Source organism: Symsagittifera roscoffensis, chromosome 1 (genome assembly GCF_963678635.1).
Source record: "Symsagittifera roscoffensis chromosome 1, txSymRosc1.1, whole genome shotgun sequence".
NCBI classification, from domain to species: Eukaryota; Metazoa; Xenacoelomorpha; order Acoela; family Convolutidae; genus Symsagittifera; species Symsagittifera roscoffensis.
The window spans coordinates 61874124-61891923 of record NC_087062.1 but is presented as its reverse complement, the minus strand read 5'-3'; the positions used below and the strand labels follow the sequence as shown (position 1 = coordinate 61891923).

Genomic DNA, 17800 nt, shown 5'->3' with positions numbered 1-17800 from the left:
TGGTATTACTGAACCATTTTTTCCTCAAATAGGCTCCAAATTGACAGTGAACGCTATTTAATTTGTTATGTTTCGGTTGGTAGTTTTAGTATTAAATCAGTTTTGATACGCTGCTTAAAATCAATGTATTGCAGATACCAATTATGTAATGTATGTGAACTACTTTCTTTCCATTCACTGCAACCATCCTCGTTGATACGAATCGAAGCGTGGTTTATCCTCTGGCGACGGATTGTATGTAACTATGATGCAATTTGAGGCGCCTGGATTTGTAAACAGATGTGGATCTACCAGTTCATCCTCAAACTATGACCACGAAACCAATACAAGCTCAAAAAGTTCGACACGAAGCAGTAGAAAAATGCCATCACCAGGAGCGAATGGTCGAAGAACAGCAGATCTGATTTTTGAAACTCAAGACGCTCTTATTAGACTGACAGGGCCGGTTAAGGGGTTAGTGAACAACTATCCGGCGAAGAATGGCAAGCCGTTCAAGACTAACGGGGCCATTATGTCCAACTTCTACTCATCCGAGTTTAACGGGGGAGTTCCAGACTACGATAATGTGAGTGACTTTGTACCGGAGGAAATGTCGGTCACTTCCCAGACTTCGAGCCAAACAGCAGATGAAAATCCAGGTAAACAAAGTTTTACTTTTGTTGTATTATTTGATATACTTCGCGTTGAGTCATTCGGAGCCCAGAAGTTAACAATGCGGGTTTAATGATAAGCTGCTTCTTTTAAGACCCAATCAGAAAAAGTCGAGCAGGTTTCATCCAATACTTAAGTTAAATAGAAAGAAATCATTTTTCGGCAGTTTCAATATCGCCAGCATAAAACAGATAAAATTGTCGAAATCCAGTTTCATTTAGATTTGGAGATTGCATAGAAAGTAAAAGAGGGGAGGTTTTGGAGGATTGTCAAATAGTTGCAACATGTTAACGTCGGATATTTTGATGCAATACAGAATTGAAAGCGGAAAATCGGGGTGAAGGTTGATGAATTGAATTGAAGCAGAACTTTGCAATGTAGTGTTGAACCGATAGTACTTTTTTTTTACTTTCCGGTAGTAGTGAAGAGTAATGAACGTAGCGAGTGTAGGTCTGGGTGATTTTTATTTCTAGAAAAAATCTTAAAATTCCACGCTGAATTCGAATTTTTTTTGCGGTTTGTTCGTCAATTTCAAAAAGCTTCAAGGCCATATATTTTTACATTTTTTCTTTAAAATTCGAAAGTTGATTTTTTATGTTTCATTGTTTTCATCACTCTTTTCCAACTTTCAGTTGGCTATCTTTTTTACTTTGTGTTGAAACAATAGTAGTTGTTACTTGTTACTTTCTGATTTCTCCAGGTATGATGCGCCGCCTTTCAACCAGTATATCAGAATTTGCCTCAGCCATCACATCAGGGACGTCTCGGGATTGGAATTCACAAGATGAAGGAACATCGACCAGTGAAAGCAATGCTAACTCGTTCATGAACTACAGCAAATCTCCCACTTCAGATCTAGATGATAGATCAACTAGCGAGAAAACACCAGTAAGTTCCAAAAAGACTGAAATCGGAGGATCTGGGAAGAAACGACTCTTGACTGAGTCGTCATCACGCAGTACTGTGTTTGGTAATAACTTCGAACTCGGAAGTGACGAGGAAGGAGATGAGGATGGTCATGAGCCCTTAGAGAATGTCTCTGGTCATCACAACCCGTTTCTAAACGAGATCACATACGTACATGATTTCTACGACAGCGGAAGCGAGGCAGACAGAAATCACTCAGGCATCATATCGTCTTCAAATCCTATCAGAACTTCTACCAGTTATGTCGGTAAGTACAAATTCTAACCAGCGTAGATTAAATTTCATACCAGTCTGAAATCGAAAGCTGTTTTTTTTAGATGTGATAGTATATTTGTCGGTCTTCATCCGATATAATCCTTATTTCTTATTGGTTAGTTGAAGTACTTTGACCGGATGGCTCTATTTGCAGTCTATTGTTAGAGTGATCTAAATCTTGATATTCATTGGTTATCTTTTGCTATCTGAATATCGATAAGGATCCGATGCAGTGATATGTTGGCAAAAGTATAACAAACAATCTTGACAAATTGAAGCAAATACATGTGCATTATATGCTAAAGTCTACTGAATGATGGCACCACCAGCTAATAGCCCAGAGAAACAGAGTGGATACCTGGACATTTCAGGAATGCCTCAACACACTCCGGAAAAGTTCCACTTATCCAACTCCTACTCCTCTTATGACCTGAGCCTAGAGCTGAAGAACAGACGCAGGTCCCTGGATATTGGATTCACAGACGGCTTCTTTGCCGAGCCCCCCAAGAGTCTGAACTCTTCTACAAGTGGGGGAAGTGTGAGCACGGACAGGAAGGAGCAGCTGTTGCAGGCCATAGGGCAGTGCAAAAAGATGCTCAAACAAAATCAACATGACGAGAAGCTGAAAGGTCTGGGCAATTTTTATCTTTGACATCTCACGTTTTATTATAGTCCATCTCCAATAATAAGACAAGATTTTCTAACATTTTTGTTCCAGTCATTTTTCTTCCGATCATGTTGTTTTCCTAGTCATTTTGAGTACCTAAAAGCTCGTAGGGAGTCAAGTTTGGTACAAAATTAAAGCCCGTTTAGGTCGTGATTCAGATTTTGAAAATAGTTCTGAGAGTTGTCTCATTGTCGATAAAAATCGGTCTGCTTTTTTCGAGACCAAATTTTTATTTGTGAGAACTAACTGAATTTTGATGACTCCCAATTTAATTAAACTGCATTTTTACGCAAGACTCCTAATCTCAGACGTAGCCGTATTTTTTTACTAATTTGAGGCTTGTTTCTAAGTTTTCATAATGCACTTTACAGAGCTGCTTTTTTCGTGTTCTGGCTAGTTTTTGCGAAGCGGAGCTTCGCATTTGTGTCAAAAAAGTGCAAATCAAAAGAGCTTTAAGCGCATCTATTTTTTTATTTGAAATTCGAAAGTTGCGTTTTTTTGAAAAAACAAGTTATTTGGTATCAATTTATTCGGATATGTTCCAGATAAGTTCGGCCACCAGTTGGTAAAGCTGCGCTTGCTGCTGCTAGAGGAGACAGATTCTAAGCACGAAGAACACGTTAGGAAGCTAAATGGACACAAATTTGTACAGAGTGCCACCCGCGCGACCTCAAGGGCAGTGTGTGAATACTGTAGACAGCTGCTTATTGGTAAGGGATAACTAATTAATTTCTCCGGTATTAACACTGTTTTCCTAGATTAGGGCCAAGGTTAATGTAATATTATTCTTAGGCAAAAGTCTGATGGATTTCATGAACAGTAAATATCATCTACTCCTAACTTCGCATCCTAAGAATGAAACTAATGTTTGATTTTGATTCTGTCTGTTATTTTCATCCGATCATGATTTCCCTTGATAAGCACGGGTATTACAATGGGTACTACACATTTCCCCGAAAATATTTTGTTCACATAGTAGCCAAAATTAGAAATGGCAATTTTACTAATGTACCACCAACCTGTACCGCCTGTATTGGGCACGCGTGTGTTTGAAAAATTCAGCTGGCCGCTGTGCAAAATTAGTTTTGTTTTGAAACTTAGATAAGTTTGAAAATGGTACCTGTGTTCGAAAGTTTACCCGGTACGTTGTTTACACTTGCGAAGCTAGTGTATTATTACGAACATTCTTTTTTCCAAGCTAAGTCGCAAATATTGATTTATCACTTTTTTGATGCGTCACCCCAATAATGGCGGGGCGCGTTTACAGCTTTTTGATAGCATATGCTTTGACAATTGAATAGTAATAAATTAATACAGTTGATGCATTTTTATTTCATCAACTGAACTGAAAAAAAAGCTATTTGTTTCAAACAACAACAGCAATAACAACTCGATTTCAGAAATTTGCTAACTCAATATATCTCGCTAACTCAATGTTTTGAAATGCAATTTATGCATAATGAGGTTTTATGCTTTGCCATTTATTACATGCAAAATTGTGTCTTTTTGTATTTGGTGCTATTTTTGCTGCATCGAATTGGCAATTCATTAGCATATGCAGCTGCGTTATTGGTTGCTAGTTTTTGGCAATTTTAAGCATCCATGGCTGAGTGGTTATTGCGTGAGACTCATATTTGCTAGGTCGCAGATTCGAATCAGACACGTAGCCTAGTTTTTGCTAATTCGGCTTATTTCTACTTTTTCTTATGTCACTTGGTAGAGCTGCTTTTTGGTCGTGTTCTCGCAATTGTTTGCGAAGCGCAGGTTCGCCTCTGTTTATCAATGCATGGCATGCTGTATCATGTGAAGGTAATTGAAATCATAAGTTTTCTCGGTATGATTTTTTGTTTGTTTTTCGTCAAATGATTTCTTAGATTGATTCAGCTCCTCTCTAGACAATAATTTTGGAACGATAGCCCTTAAAAGCAATAGACTGGGAGTTAGGAAGCCTCAACTGTTAACCGATCAGAAAATACTTTAGTAGAATAAGTTGTTAACTTGCCTTATAGTTATGAGAATTTTTTGCGTTTCACGCTATTTTTTCTGATACACGATATTTTTTTTAAAAGTTTTGTAGTGTTTTTTTGCTATTCTTTTTTGAGCAGCATAAGTATAATATAGTTTTTTTTGTTCGATTAGTCTTCAAACATTGTTGTAAATAATGGAGAAAACTGATTTCGATATCAATTTTTCAATTGCTTGGCGTCTGCTGATTTTTTTTAGCTGTTTACATGTTGTTTTGCTAGGTTTACAATCTAACTTTGAGCACATTGTAAATCGATTGAAAGTAGTAACACCATTTTTTTTGAAATGTCGATTAAATATTGATGTAACTTGTTTTTAATTCAATGCATTTGGCTAGTTTAAATTTTATGATTTAAAGTTGGCTAGCATTAGCAAATCGGAATTTGGATTTTTTCAAATTATTGATAGCGAAAGTATTGCGTTCGAGTCCGAGCTGGACCTGTATTTCTTGCGGCGCACTTTGAAAATCCCTTAATTGGACTACACCTTTTTTGGACTGTTTTGTAACGGCTAATTTTGTCGGTTCAAATTCCGCAGCAGATTTTGCTTCAGTTGAGATGCTTCATATCACTTCGTTTGAAGAGCCACAATAGATACTAATTCTTTTGTTTGCTTCGTTGGTGACATAATACTTGGAATTTTGAAGTCATCATAGCTCAACAGTCGGCTTACCAAGATGGTTTCTGCATAGTTACGGCTCGTTACTTTTGACTTCTGCCAATTTTTTGCTGGCAGTCGTGGTTTGCGACTGTTTTCATGAAACTGAGTTTCATTTGAGACATAAGAAAATAGTCGTTTGTTTTTTGGAACTTTTTCAGTTATTCGACTCTGTGGCTTCTGTCCCAGTTTGCTCCGCCCGATTGGATTCTTTGTTCTTGTTGTAGCACAAGTGATGCGAAGCTCTGCTTCAAACTTTTGTTCGTTCAAAGGTGTTTTGTTATATGTGCTGAAATTTTTTCAACTCCACGGATAAGCGGAAACTAGTGATAAAATCGTCAAAGCAGTTTGGCGGCTAAGGCGGTTGCTTTTTTGTGCAATTTTCATTAAAAATATTGAATATCAAAGTCTATTTTCATTTGTATTTGACTTTTTTGATCATGTCCTTACGCTTGCGAATGGAAATGTCGTGTGTTCCTTCAAAAAATAATTTTTCTTGCAAATCTATAAGAACTTTAACAATTGCGTCTACTAAGATTTTGTCTAAGATTATTAATTATTCATTTCTTCCTTGTCTCGATTCTGATTGGTTAATGCAAAATTTGTCTACTTACTGACGAGTCTGAATACGCGGTTGTCTAAATACTACTACGTAACCATATATTATATTAGGTCTGATGCATAGCTGGTTCGAGTGTCTTTGCTGTGGCTACAAAGCCCATGACAGGTGTCTGGAAGCAGTGGGAAGAGTATGTCCCTCGGTGCGTCTGGAGGAGTCGAAAGAGTACTTCTGGAACATCTGCAACAGTCCAGGACTCGCCAAGCAGAATTTCAGGTTAACTACTCAATGTAGAAACCGCCGAGTGCAGTCATTCTGAATGTATGAACTCTACCAAAGAGTTTCATTTTGGATTTTATGACTAGTTACAGGTTTCGGTTTGGCTTCATCTTCATAAAATTTTTTCAGATCTGACAAAAAAGTTAATGCGTAACTTTTAAGTATCGCAGCAATGTTGTTCCAAAGAGCAAAAAGGCGAAAATTTTAAATTTTATTCCGTTTTTCATTTTTTGAGTGTTTAATCTTTGGCTTGGTTGAAATTGATGAAATTATAATATTTAACAGGTGCGCCGAGTGCAAGAACCTCATTGGTGGAACTTCTGTCACTTGCAATGTGAGTGGCAGTACTAGCAGTCTAGCCTCAAACAAAAGCAACGGATCAGGGGGAGGGGAGGCACTGTTATGCGACTATTCTGGAATGTATTACTGTAACCAGTGCCACTGGAACGACCTCATGGTCATCCCGGCCCGAGTTCTTTTCAACTGGGACTTCAGGCCATACAGGGTAATAATGAGTCGGCAATATATAATCTGAATCATTAGAAATATCATCTCGTTTTCATTGACACGTCGAAAACATGTCAATGATTCGCTTACAAAGTATGCCAATTGAATCTCTCAACATTTGAGAGCACGCGAAGTTAGTTTTGATTGCTGTAGTTAACTTGAAACTTTTTCGTTGATAATTTTTTTTGTTGCAAAAATTATATGGTGGTTTGATGGTATATTGTAAAGGCTGTTTCCATCACATGTTTTTTTGTGGTGGTATCAGGATCATCAGTTAATAAAAAAATGTTGACTTAGTGTCTTGCAATAGGTGAGTCGGTACTGGTTCGCTTACCTACAGATGGTGTATAAAAGAGCCATCATCAACATATCCGACCTGAACAAATCTCTCTACAACCACATCGAAGAGTTAGGAACCGTGAATAACATGCGCAAAGATATCCTCAAGATGAAAAGTTATTTCATTGGTTGTCGCAACGCATCCTCAAAACGACTCTTACTCCTACTTCAGTCTCGTCAACATTTTGTAGAAAATTCCGTCATGTACTCTTTACGTGACCTTGTTGACCTTGAGAACAAGACTCTTCTAACGACTTTGCAGAAAATATACGATTTGTTTTCAAACCACATTCGTCGTGATTGTGAAATCTGTAAGAACCGAGGCTTCATTTGTGAGTACTGTAATTCGGGGAAGATAATTTTCCCATTTGACGATGACGTTTTTGTGTGCCCTAAATGTGAGTGTACTTACCACGAGCGGTGCTATGACAACAGGCGTCGCGACTGTCTCCGGTGCTCAAGGCGACGTGAGAGAAAGTCAACAACTACCACAATTATTTCAGAGGGCGAATTAGATGATACCAAGTAGCGCTTCTCTCTTTAACTCTTCTGGTTCCTTCTGATCATTAGTCGTTACCGTGTGATATATTGCTCTCAACTTACCTCGACAAAGTGAATTTATAATATACTAGTAAGCGTTAACTTTTCTGTGCTATCGTTAAATTTTTTCAGTTAATTGTAATTGTGATACTAGTTAGGGTTATATAGATAATTCAAAGTAGATTCTGAACCATAATTTGTCGTATAGAAGCCAAATTATATCAAGATTATATTCGGCTATTTAGAGTAAAATTGACTAATTTTAATTTCAATTTTTGTTTCCTAAGTTGGCAGTTAACTGGAACAAGACTGCTCGTATCAGGGCCAAGTCCTGAATTTGAACACCGCCTGTTTACAGGCAAGATGTATTATTTTTTCGAAAATGTCCCCTCCACAAGCAATCTCAAGCGAAAAGTGATATAATTCGCCTGTGTCATTTAAATGAATCAGCATGCATCAGATCTACTTGGAAGGATTTCTAAGCCGGTATATTTTGCGGCGTACTTTACGGGTAATTACACTCGCGATCAGCGAAGTGTTTTAGTTAGAACTTTCTGTTTTTTCTAACCTAATTCGCAAGTAAAGTATTCATTGAAAGTGGAAAGTTTTCACTGATTTGCTGGCACTTTTGCTATAATCACGATCTAGCATTGGATTTCATAGCATCTGTTCTCTGCTCTATTTGTGGCTAGTGTTTGTGATGTATTAAGCGTGCGTGGCTGAGTGGTTAGTGCGTGAGGCTCATAGTTTTAGTCGCAGATCGAATCCGAGTCCTAGCCGAGGCTTATCTCTACTTTTTCTTATTGCACTTCAGAACTGCTTTTTGTCGTGTTCTCGATTGTGTTTGCGAAGCGAAGCTTCGGCATTTTGTAGAAAATTAGGATTTTTGCGCTCATTAATTATCCCAAGTTCGCAATTTCGCGCTCGTTAAATAGTCCACATTTAAATTAAATCCGCATGTTTTCACGAAGAATGGTCGCAGGTACTTAAAAATCGTAAGTCATTTTTCGCAGTTTGGTTTTTTTCTTTTTCTTTTCAAGTTCAGTTCAATCCCTTTGTTGAAAAGGAGGGCAAACGCCACCGTCAAACCGAAAAACTGTAAAGGTCACAGAACACTTCATCGACTTCTAGTTTCGAACGTGGAATTTAATTTTCTGATGTCCCAGCGAAATTAAAATAAATCTTATTGATCCAGTTTTCAAGTTGAGTTAATTTAATTTAAAAATTTGCCAATCATAATTTGATCCAGAAATTCAAAGAGCTTTAAGGGCATCAATTTTTTCTTTGAAATTGGAAAGTTTTCAAAAAATAGGTCAGTGTTTAATCCAGAAGCAAAATTGAAATTTTTCTTCACCTTTAGTGCAATTTAGTTCCCACAATTGAGTGCGATCGAAATTCTTACTTGGAGGCCACGTTTTACACAACATATCTCTTCAAGCTATCGAATGATTTCAAGTAACACGAAAAAAATGAAAGACGTGCGTAAGCCAAAACAAAGATTACTTTTGCGTTTGACAATGGTGTCGCACTTGGGTAATAGGCTTTTCATACTGTTAAAATTTTTTTCATAGATTTTGCTCTTGAAAATCTTTCACGTGTTTTAATTGCCTTATTATAAATTCAAATTCAATCAACCATGCGAACCATCTGGTATAGAGGTAACATAATTTGCTTGAAAGGGCAAAAGCTTGCACTTGGAACCCGGGCGAGATTTTTTTTGCAAATCAGACTTTTTAAGAGTCGATGAACGTAGTTCAGACTCTTATATAGGTGCTGATGATTTTTTGTCGTTTTTTCAGGAAGTCTTTAAATGTTTTTTTTTTCGCGGTTTGACGTTTGATTTTCTTTTAAAGTTAAGTTCTTTTCCTTTTTTAAAGTCCACTATCAGCAAATTTATAAGATCACGAAAAACTTGATCGACGTTAGTTTCGAGAGTGGTAGTTAAGTTTCAGATTTCCCAGCGGAATAAAAAGTTCATGTATTGATCCCCTTTTTTGTCAAATTGGGTTCTAATTCAACTAAGTGTCAAACAAATTGTTATAGATTTTAAAAGATCTGTATGGGCACTTATTTTTTCTGTAACATTCGAAAGTTGAGATTTAAAAAAAAATGTTAAATTATTTTTTGTTTACATGCGTTCATTGACTCATTTCCAGCTGTCTGTTGGCCATGTTTGTGTTTTTTCGGACTATCGTCCGTGTGTTTGTTTTTCTCGGCTGAGTTCTCGTAGGCTGACTTTCAAAAAAGTTCCAGTCTTCTTCCAAGTTGCTAATACACGTAGCGCTGGAATTCGATTCCGAAGGGACTTGTCTTTTTTGCAAACTGAAAAGTTTCGGGTATTCTAGATTATTGTCTATCTGCTTATTTTTGTCGGCAAAAAGACCTTTTGAAAGTTCAAATTCGTTCGAGCATTCCGAAAGCTCTATGTAAAGTTTCAATTGGTGCAGGTGATTGGTAATTTTGTTCCGGATTTTTTGGGCTGTTTTGCAATTTTTATAAATTTACGACAAAAACGACGTTTTTTTTCATTTTTTAATTTGGTTTTATCATAGTCATTCATTTCTGTATCGTAAGTGGTGCGAAGCTCAGCCTTGCCTTGTATAAAAGTTTCGCGCTATAAAATTTTGAAACCACACCCTTTCTGTAACAAACAGGCTCTTTTCGCCCTTCACAAACCGTAATATAAGATGACCAGGCCAATGCAACATCAGACAAAAGCATTAAAACAAAAAAAGGAAATTTATATCAAAGCAGAATTAATAAATTCACAAATTACTGAACGACTTTCACTTACAGAAAATTTATTCACATCAGAAGAAAAGTCCATGCGTTAGAAATTAAGCCCACAAGAATTTAGCGATATACAACCGTTAATTCAAGTCTTACCAGATAAAATTCCATGCATATGAAAAAAGTTCCGGTCGAGACTTGAACTCCAGAGACTAGAATACCAGTGAACGTACTCAATTTTCAGACCAAGTGACCAGTAGTCTTGAGGTTTCGTCATAAAGCAAGGTCAGTTTCTTAGATACTTGCTTAAAAAAGTTCTTAAGCCTAGGCCCGGAGAACTCACTTTTTCATGCAAGTGAAATGCAGAAAGGTATAAATCATTTTAAGTTACTCGGAATTCAAAGAGCGTGAAGATCTAGTTGAGTTATTTATCATGTTTAAAGCTTATAACAAAACAAGGATAGCTGGTTGCTGTGCAATTAGCACAGAATGTTCCGACCACATTCTTAATAAAATTTACAAAAAGTTTCTCTTCAAATATGGGTCGTTTTTTGTGCACTGTGAGATGAGAAAGCTATACAAACGAGTAGAAATCAATATGGCAACATTGACAACAGTTGTTTTCAATAAACGAATAACAAATAAAGAAAAAGAAAACTTTTTTTGCCTAGGAAACTTTAAATGAAGCTCTCAAAATTGGTTTCCTTTTAATAAAGTTTTTTTTAGCCTAAATGACCAATTTTGTTTGACGAACGTTACTCGACCGCTTTACTTGCTTGAAATCAGACGAAAATTCAAAATCGGTTTTTCGCAACACTAGGATATCGTTTTGAAAAGATTTGATTGTCTTTTGAATAACGATTGGAAGTGCTTAATAATGATATACCACTCGAACGGTTGCGACTTGATTTTGCGTGAAAAAAAAACTAAAGCGCATCCGAAGACAAAGTTCCTCCCCATTTTATATGGCCGCACAAAATGTTTTTTGGTCTTTTAAGTTCTTAGACCCTTCTCCAATAAGATATTTTTGCTTGAGCGTAATCGATAGACGTTTGTTTTTGCTAAGAGCGTGTGGTTTTCAATATTTTCTTGAAAAGAGGCCTCATTTTTGGCGGTTGGTTTCTTAAACTCATATAATTAAGCAAATTGAGTACACAACACTCTGCACTAAGAAAATTGACATAACTGTAAAATGTAGTTGACTTTTGGTTTTAAAAGTGGATTTTAAAATTCGCTTTTCCTGCAGAACAAAAAAACAGAGCTGTAGTGTGATGTACATGTTACAGTGCTGATTTAAATTATCCGGACAAAACGAACAAAACTTGAATTTTCAAACGCGTTTTTCTCAAATTGGGTTAAGATTAGACAAAAAGTGAAGAGAACAAAAGTTGCTTAGAATTTCACCAGAATTAATATGATGCCATTTTTCTCCGAAATTCTCAACAAAAAATTTACCACAAAAATGAGTCATTTTGGCTTTTTTCAATAAATCAAGAATTACGCTGAAACTACTTTGTTAATTGATAAGAAAATTATATCACAGGAAGCCTCTTACGCAGTTCAACAAAGTTTAAGAAGGGTTAAATTTTCTAAATTTGCGCAAAAATGTTTAAAATATATTTTTAAGCAATAATTCTAGGTTTTATATAGTAAAAATCACATTTATTGACTATCAAGTGAAAACTTTTTCTCTTATACTGGTTTTTGGAGATTTAACCCTTCTTAGACTTTGTTGAGCTGCGTAAGAGGCTTCCTGGGATATAATTTTCTTATCAATTAACAAAGTAGTTTCAGCGTAATTCTTGATTTATTGAAAAAAGCCAAAATGACCCATTTTTGGGGTAAATTTTTTGTTGAGAACTTTGTAAACTTTTTGTCTAATCTTAACCCAATTTGAGAAAAACGCGTTTGAAAATTCAAGTTTTGTTCGTTTTGTCCGGATAATTTAAATCAGCACTGTATTAAGAAACTCGATAATTGAATGAACAGTCAGATTTATTTCGGTTTTATTTGATATACAAGCGAGCTTAATATTTAATTACGAATCAGTTCTTTTTTCTAGCCCGATTTAAAGCGTTAAGGAATTTTAATTTTCAAAGGTATCGGTTTTCTATTGTATCGCTCAATTGTTGATGTTCAACGTTTTTAAATTTTATTGAGCATAAGTATGTTACTAAAAATATATAGATTGAGCTGATTACATTTTCAATTAACCAGCGTTATCAAATCGGATTGTCGACTTTTTCAGATTAACAACTTCTCTAACAGAAACAGTGAATCAGTTAATAGTTAGATTTATAAATAATCAAGTTAAAGAACCGGTTCTGCGCATTTGATATCGATGTAACTTGTTTAGGACGCTAAAGCTTTGGAGTTAGAGTCCATGCAGGCCTTCACTTTCCAAGAAATTAAATTTTTGGTCAATCATTTATATTTGTTCGAATAATTTTGCGCCTAATCGTTAACAAAATCAACGTTTCTTGTTTGAAAAGAAAGGTTTTCTGTTATGAAAAATTAATTCTTCGATTGTCAGAAATTTTCAAATGAGCGTTTTCTAACTATAACTGTGTGAGTAAATGCTTCTGCAGAATAAGGAAATTATAACAGTTTTTAACGTTGACATTTTCTGTAATTGTATACAGACATATACTATATTCGTCATTTCAGTTGCGAGAGCACGTGTACTTGTAATCGGGAAACATAATTTTCCCTGTTAAAAACTTCTGACAAATCTGTATGAAATACGTGCAATTGCTTTCACTATTGTGTAGGCTGGTATGCTCAATTTATTGAAAATTCCATTGAAAGAACCTAGTTCAATTTAGTTAGCTATGAATTGTTTTGTTGGATTTTTTTCCGGTTTTCTGGTTTTCGTATTTTTCAACTCATTTACCGTTTTTTTTTAACAAAAAATGCAATTTACATTACTTAGTACGGTTTTTATCGACTGGCTTTCTAAAGCGTAGACTTTCATTCTGATTCAAACTATTTTTTTACCGTAATTGAAAATTGTACTGTAAGTTGTTAAATTACGAACTCTGATTCTGAATCTTTTTTTTAAATTTCACAGCTAAGGATTACGCTATATGGGTTAAGTCATCTCTTATTGCCTAAATTGGAGGAAAACTATTTTTTATGCTTCTGTGTGTTAAAGGGGGATGTGTCGTAAAAATTGAAAAATCTAGCTCAAAATCATTTTTATTTTCGGCTTAATGGGGTCGACTAAGTTTTGTTGGTTTGTTTGCCACTGATCAAATGATCCTCAAGGCTTTTTAAAGGCTGTTTATGAAAATCATACGAAAAAACGTACACATTTTTTCAATATAATTTTTGGGCTATTGTCTCTTTTTTTCTATTCGTCATCTCGTAATGCAATGTTATCGTTCTATTGGAAGTTTTGTGGAATTCTGCTTCGCTTGTGTCGCCTGTGTATTGATTACCTCATTGTTATAAAAAAAATATGATGCAATGCAATCAGAGATGGCTTTAAATAAATTTAAATACAAATTCAAGTTGTTCAATTAAAATAAATTTACTTTAGGGAATAATTTTTTTCTTTTGCAGATGAATTATGATGAATGAAAATAGCTGATGAGTTACTGAGAGATGCCTCGTCACGCTACAGAAGAACGGAAGAGAGAGCGAGGGAGCGAGGAGAGGGGCAGGAAGTCGGAAAGAGGAGATGACTACTCAAGGGAGTCCAAGAGCAGTAGATCATATCACAGAGGTACTTGAAATCAATTAGTATTTTTTTATTCATGAACTGACTGATAGTAATCTTTTAGGGATCGGGCCAATTGTTCAAAAAAAATTTCCTGAGAAATTGAAAGATGAATGTTTGCTGGGAAACATTTGAGGAAAGAGTGAATGCTATCTTCTCACCTGACCGCCAATGGTACTGCGGTCCCCCTTGATACTATTATACGACACCAATTTTTCAAAGCAAGGTTTTTGTAGTACTTGAGATATTGAATGGAATTATGCTTTTCCCTCTTTCACAGAGACACAAGTTTAAATAGTTTTAGAGGAGTGCAGATTTACCAGAAATTAACTGCTCGCTTATAGCTTAAAATGATTACGGTTGATCCGCAAAAGTTTGGTTCATATTCGAATGAGCTTTTGCACATTTGTTTTTTTCTTCGTTGACAAATGACTTCAATGTCCTGTCCAATGGCGAAATTTTCTAAATAAATGTCATTTTTAAATTAATGCTTCTTGTTTAAAATAAATTGAGATTTGCGTGATTTTGTAAAGCTGAATAAATTTGGAACTTATGTGAGCATTTTTTTTGTTTTTGCGTGTTACAGTCCTAATTTAAATTATCCGGGCAAAGGCTTTTTTCAGTTTCAAGGGCTTTTTTTCTCAAGTTGGGTTACAATTCGACAAAAAGTGAAGAGAACAAGAGTTGCTCAGAATTGCACCAGAAATAATATGGTCGAATTCATTTTTCGAAATTCGTAGCCAAAGTTGTTTCCCGAAAATGGGTCATTTTTTACAGAGTTAGTTGATGATAAAGTTATACCAAAAGAAGCCTCCTACTTAGCTCAACAAAGTTTTGGAAGGGTAACATCTCCAAAAATCTATATAGGAGAATATATTTTTGGTTGAAAGCCAAAAAATGGTAATGGTAATGTTTACTTCATAAAAATCAAAATCTCTGCTTAACAAAGTTTAAATATTTTGCGCAACTTTTTGGAATTTTATCTTTCTAAATTTTTTTCGGGCTGTGTAAGAGGCTTTTTTCGATATAACTATCTCATCAATTTACTTGGTAGTTTCAACGTAATTATTGATTAACTAAACCAAAACGACCCATTTTAGAGGAAAAACTTGGCTTCGAATTTCGAAAAAAAGTGCACAATTTTAATTCTGGTGAAATTTTAAGCAATTTTTGTTCTCTTCACTTTTTGTCTAATCTTGACCCAATATGAGAAAAAATTCTTTGGATTTTCAAATTTTGTTCATTGTCCGGTTAATTTAAATAGGCACTCTTTTAACGTTTGGATTGGCACCTATGGCAAGTTAACTCTGTTATATATTGGGCCTTTAGCCTGAATGCGATATTTTGATAGGTTGAAATTAGTTCTGCTATAGAGTTTGGGTTTGCCATAAAAATAGGCTAAGTTATTAAAGTGATTATTTGGGTAGTACAGTGTTGATTTAAATTAACCGGATAAAACGAGGAACATTGAAAATTTTAAAAGCGTTTTTATCAAACTAGGCTTATATAAGACCAAAAGTGAAGAGGACAAAAGTTAAGTCGGTCATTTTGGATTTTGTAGATAATCAAAAGTTAGCTTGAACTACCAAGTTAAATAATCAGAAATTTATATTTTAAGAAGCGTCTTAAACAGCCCTACAACTTTCTAGAAGGGTAAAATCTCCAAAAATTTGTTTACGAGAATATACTTTTGCTTGATAGCCACATAAGGTAATTTTTACTATATAAAACTCAAAAGATTTGCTTAAAACAAATTCCGAACGTTTTGCGTTAATTTTTGCAGAATTTACTTTTCTTTAAATATGTGGGGCTGATAAGAGGCTTCTTGCAATATAAATTTCCTATTAATTAACTTGGAAGCTTAAGCGTAATTTTTGATATATAAAAAAAACAAAATGACCCATTTATGGTGCAAAATTTTGGTTGCTATTTACGCAAAACAATATGCAGCATACTAGTTTTGATGAAAGTCTAAGCAACTTTTGTCCTCTTCACTTTTGGTGTAATGTTAACCCAGTTTGAGAAAAACTCGTCCAATTTTTCAATGTTTTTCGTTTTGTCCGGCTAATTTAAATCAGCACTAAAAAGACCCTGGTTTGCTGCTTCAGATGACCAAAGCAGAGATGATTCATCCAAGTCAGACTCTAGGCGGGAATCGAAGCATAGTCAACATCATCATCGAGAGGAGGAATCGTCATGTAGTCGGTCTCGGAAGCGAGAAGACAGGGAGCTTGAGAAATACACAAAACCAGTGCAGATTGAAAATGACTACCATCACGGTAAAACTGCTGTAGTCTCCTACGAGTAGAGTTTTTTCACTTGCGAGAGTAAGTGACCTGTAATCAGGAACTATAATTTTTGTTGGAAATATGCAAGAAATTAAATTTGCTCTTAATGAAGCCTCAACAACTTCCAGGCCCATTACCACTTCGTCTAGTGATAAAGCGCGGTTTTTAAATTCTAAGGTTTGAGGTCGAACCCCAACTAGACGGTTTTTTTCGATATTTATTTATTTGACTTTTCTAATATAGAGTTTCGAATAGTCGGACTATCGTTTGGCAATTTTGTTTTCGGGTTAACGAGCGATTCCTCAACGTGTTTCCTCTTCTCTCAGTCATGTCAACAGTGATGTACAAAATCAATTCGTGCAAGAAACAGCAGCAAAATTTTCTTTTGTTTTTCGAGCTGTTAGAAGAGATCACCACCTCATAATTTCTTTGAAAGAGTTTGAACTAAAATAAAAGATAGCAATTTCTGACAATTTATTGAATTTGTCTTGTTGAATATAACTTTTAACATTAGAGTTTCCCAAGGATGTTTTGGGTTTCTCTCTTAATTTCTCTCTTAAGTTAAAAGAAAAACCGTTTTGAAACTTCTTAGCTCGAAATTTTTTTGACAACGTTTTACGCTTGTACTAAATGCTTGTATTTTCCTGAAGTTGAACATCAGTCGAGCCATTTTTTAGATGTAGTTTTAAAGATTTTTTGAATGATTCTGAATGATTTCCGTCAGATTTTCTATTCGCCAGCTTGCAATGGTATGCTTGCGTTGTATGGCAAATGTTACGAAGCTCCGCTTCGCCACTGTTTTTATTTTGTGGAATTCAGTTAAAATTTGTTTTATCCCAGGGTCCTCTACGGGTAAGTTTTACCTTGAAGCTGTCGGTGTTTTGTAGTCGTGATTGTAAAACTGTGTGATCTGTATTAAGTATTTCCGTGTGCTTACCATCATTGTGTGCTCTTTTTTGCATCTTATTGAGTCAATGTGCGTATGCCGTAACAAAATCTAGAAAATCAACACGGACCTATTGACATCAGATATAATTGCTAATAGGAGACCGAAGTCTTTCTTAACTAAAACATGTAATTTCATCATTACCAGAGAGAAATTCACGCAACAAACGCTCAGTCAAAGCCAATGAAGACTACGAGGCTGTTAGTGAAGATGACAATGACAGCTTAATAGCTGCAGAAGATTCTAGAAGGAAAGACTCGAACAGAAAGAAGAGGTCAAATAGGGATGGAGATGATAAGTCCAGTGAAGCACCCAAGCGACGTGTATTTTATGAGGCCGAGACGGATGCAAAACAAGACAAAGAAAAGGAATCAAAGAAATCGAAACGCGATAAAGACGCAGAAGAACCTGATCGCAATGGAAGTAGAAAACATTCCGAAACAGTTCACAAGGAGTCGGGTAAAAAGACAAAACGAGATTCGAAAGATGACAGAGGCGACGATGAAGGGAGAAGGAAGAGTGACAAGTATAACAAAGAGGACTTGTCAGAGTCAGAGAAGCAGAAACTAAGACGAGAAAGAGCGAAGAATTTCACCGAGCGTCTGAGGTACATTTTGGCCCTTGTTGTTGTTTTCATATTGCATTAATTTTTGCGTACTTAAAACATTACTGTTTTGCAGGCTGTGAGCATTACCAGTTTTTGTTTTAT

General features: G+C 35.5%; 2 protein-coding genes across 5 annotated transcripts in view; one reads left to right on the top strand and one right to left on the bottom strand.

Annotated features, from left to right (window-relative positions):
- The window catches only part of LOC134846964 (elongation factor Tu, mitochondrial-like), a 448088-nt gene that overhangs the window by 104246 nt on the left and 326042 nt on the right, over window positions 1-17800 (bottom strand). The gene's annotated exons all lie outside the window — the stretch shown is intronic.
- On the top strand, window positions 92-7678 carry LOC134846926 (differentially expressed in FDCP 8 homolog). The gene is made up of 7 exons (XM_063864371.1): window positions 92-638; window positions 1352-1825; window positions 2205-2462; window positions 3046-3210; window positions 5855-6017; window positions 6306-6525; window positions 6838-7678. The coding sequence occupies exons 1-7, from the start codon at window positions 245-247 to the stop codon at window positions 7393-7395; spliced, it is 2232 nt and encodes a 743-aa protein (XP_063720441.1). The 5' UTR covers window positions 92-244; the 3' UTR covers window positions 7396-7678.

Excerpts from the sequence above, each read along its gene's own strand:
- LOC134846926 (XM_063864371.1), top strand. The coding sequence starts at position 245 with ATGATGCAATTTGAGGCGCCTGGATTTGTAAACAGATGTGGATCTACC. Across the intron at positions 6,018-6,305 it reads CTCGCCAAGCAGAATTTCAG|GTGCGCCGAGTGCAAGAACC; the intron begins GTTAACTACTCA and ends AATATTTAACAG. Across the intron at positions 6,526-6,837 it reads GGGACTTCAGGCCATACAGG|GTGAGTCGGTACTGGTTCGC; the intron begins GTAATAATGAGT and ends GTCTTGCAATAG.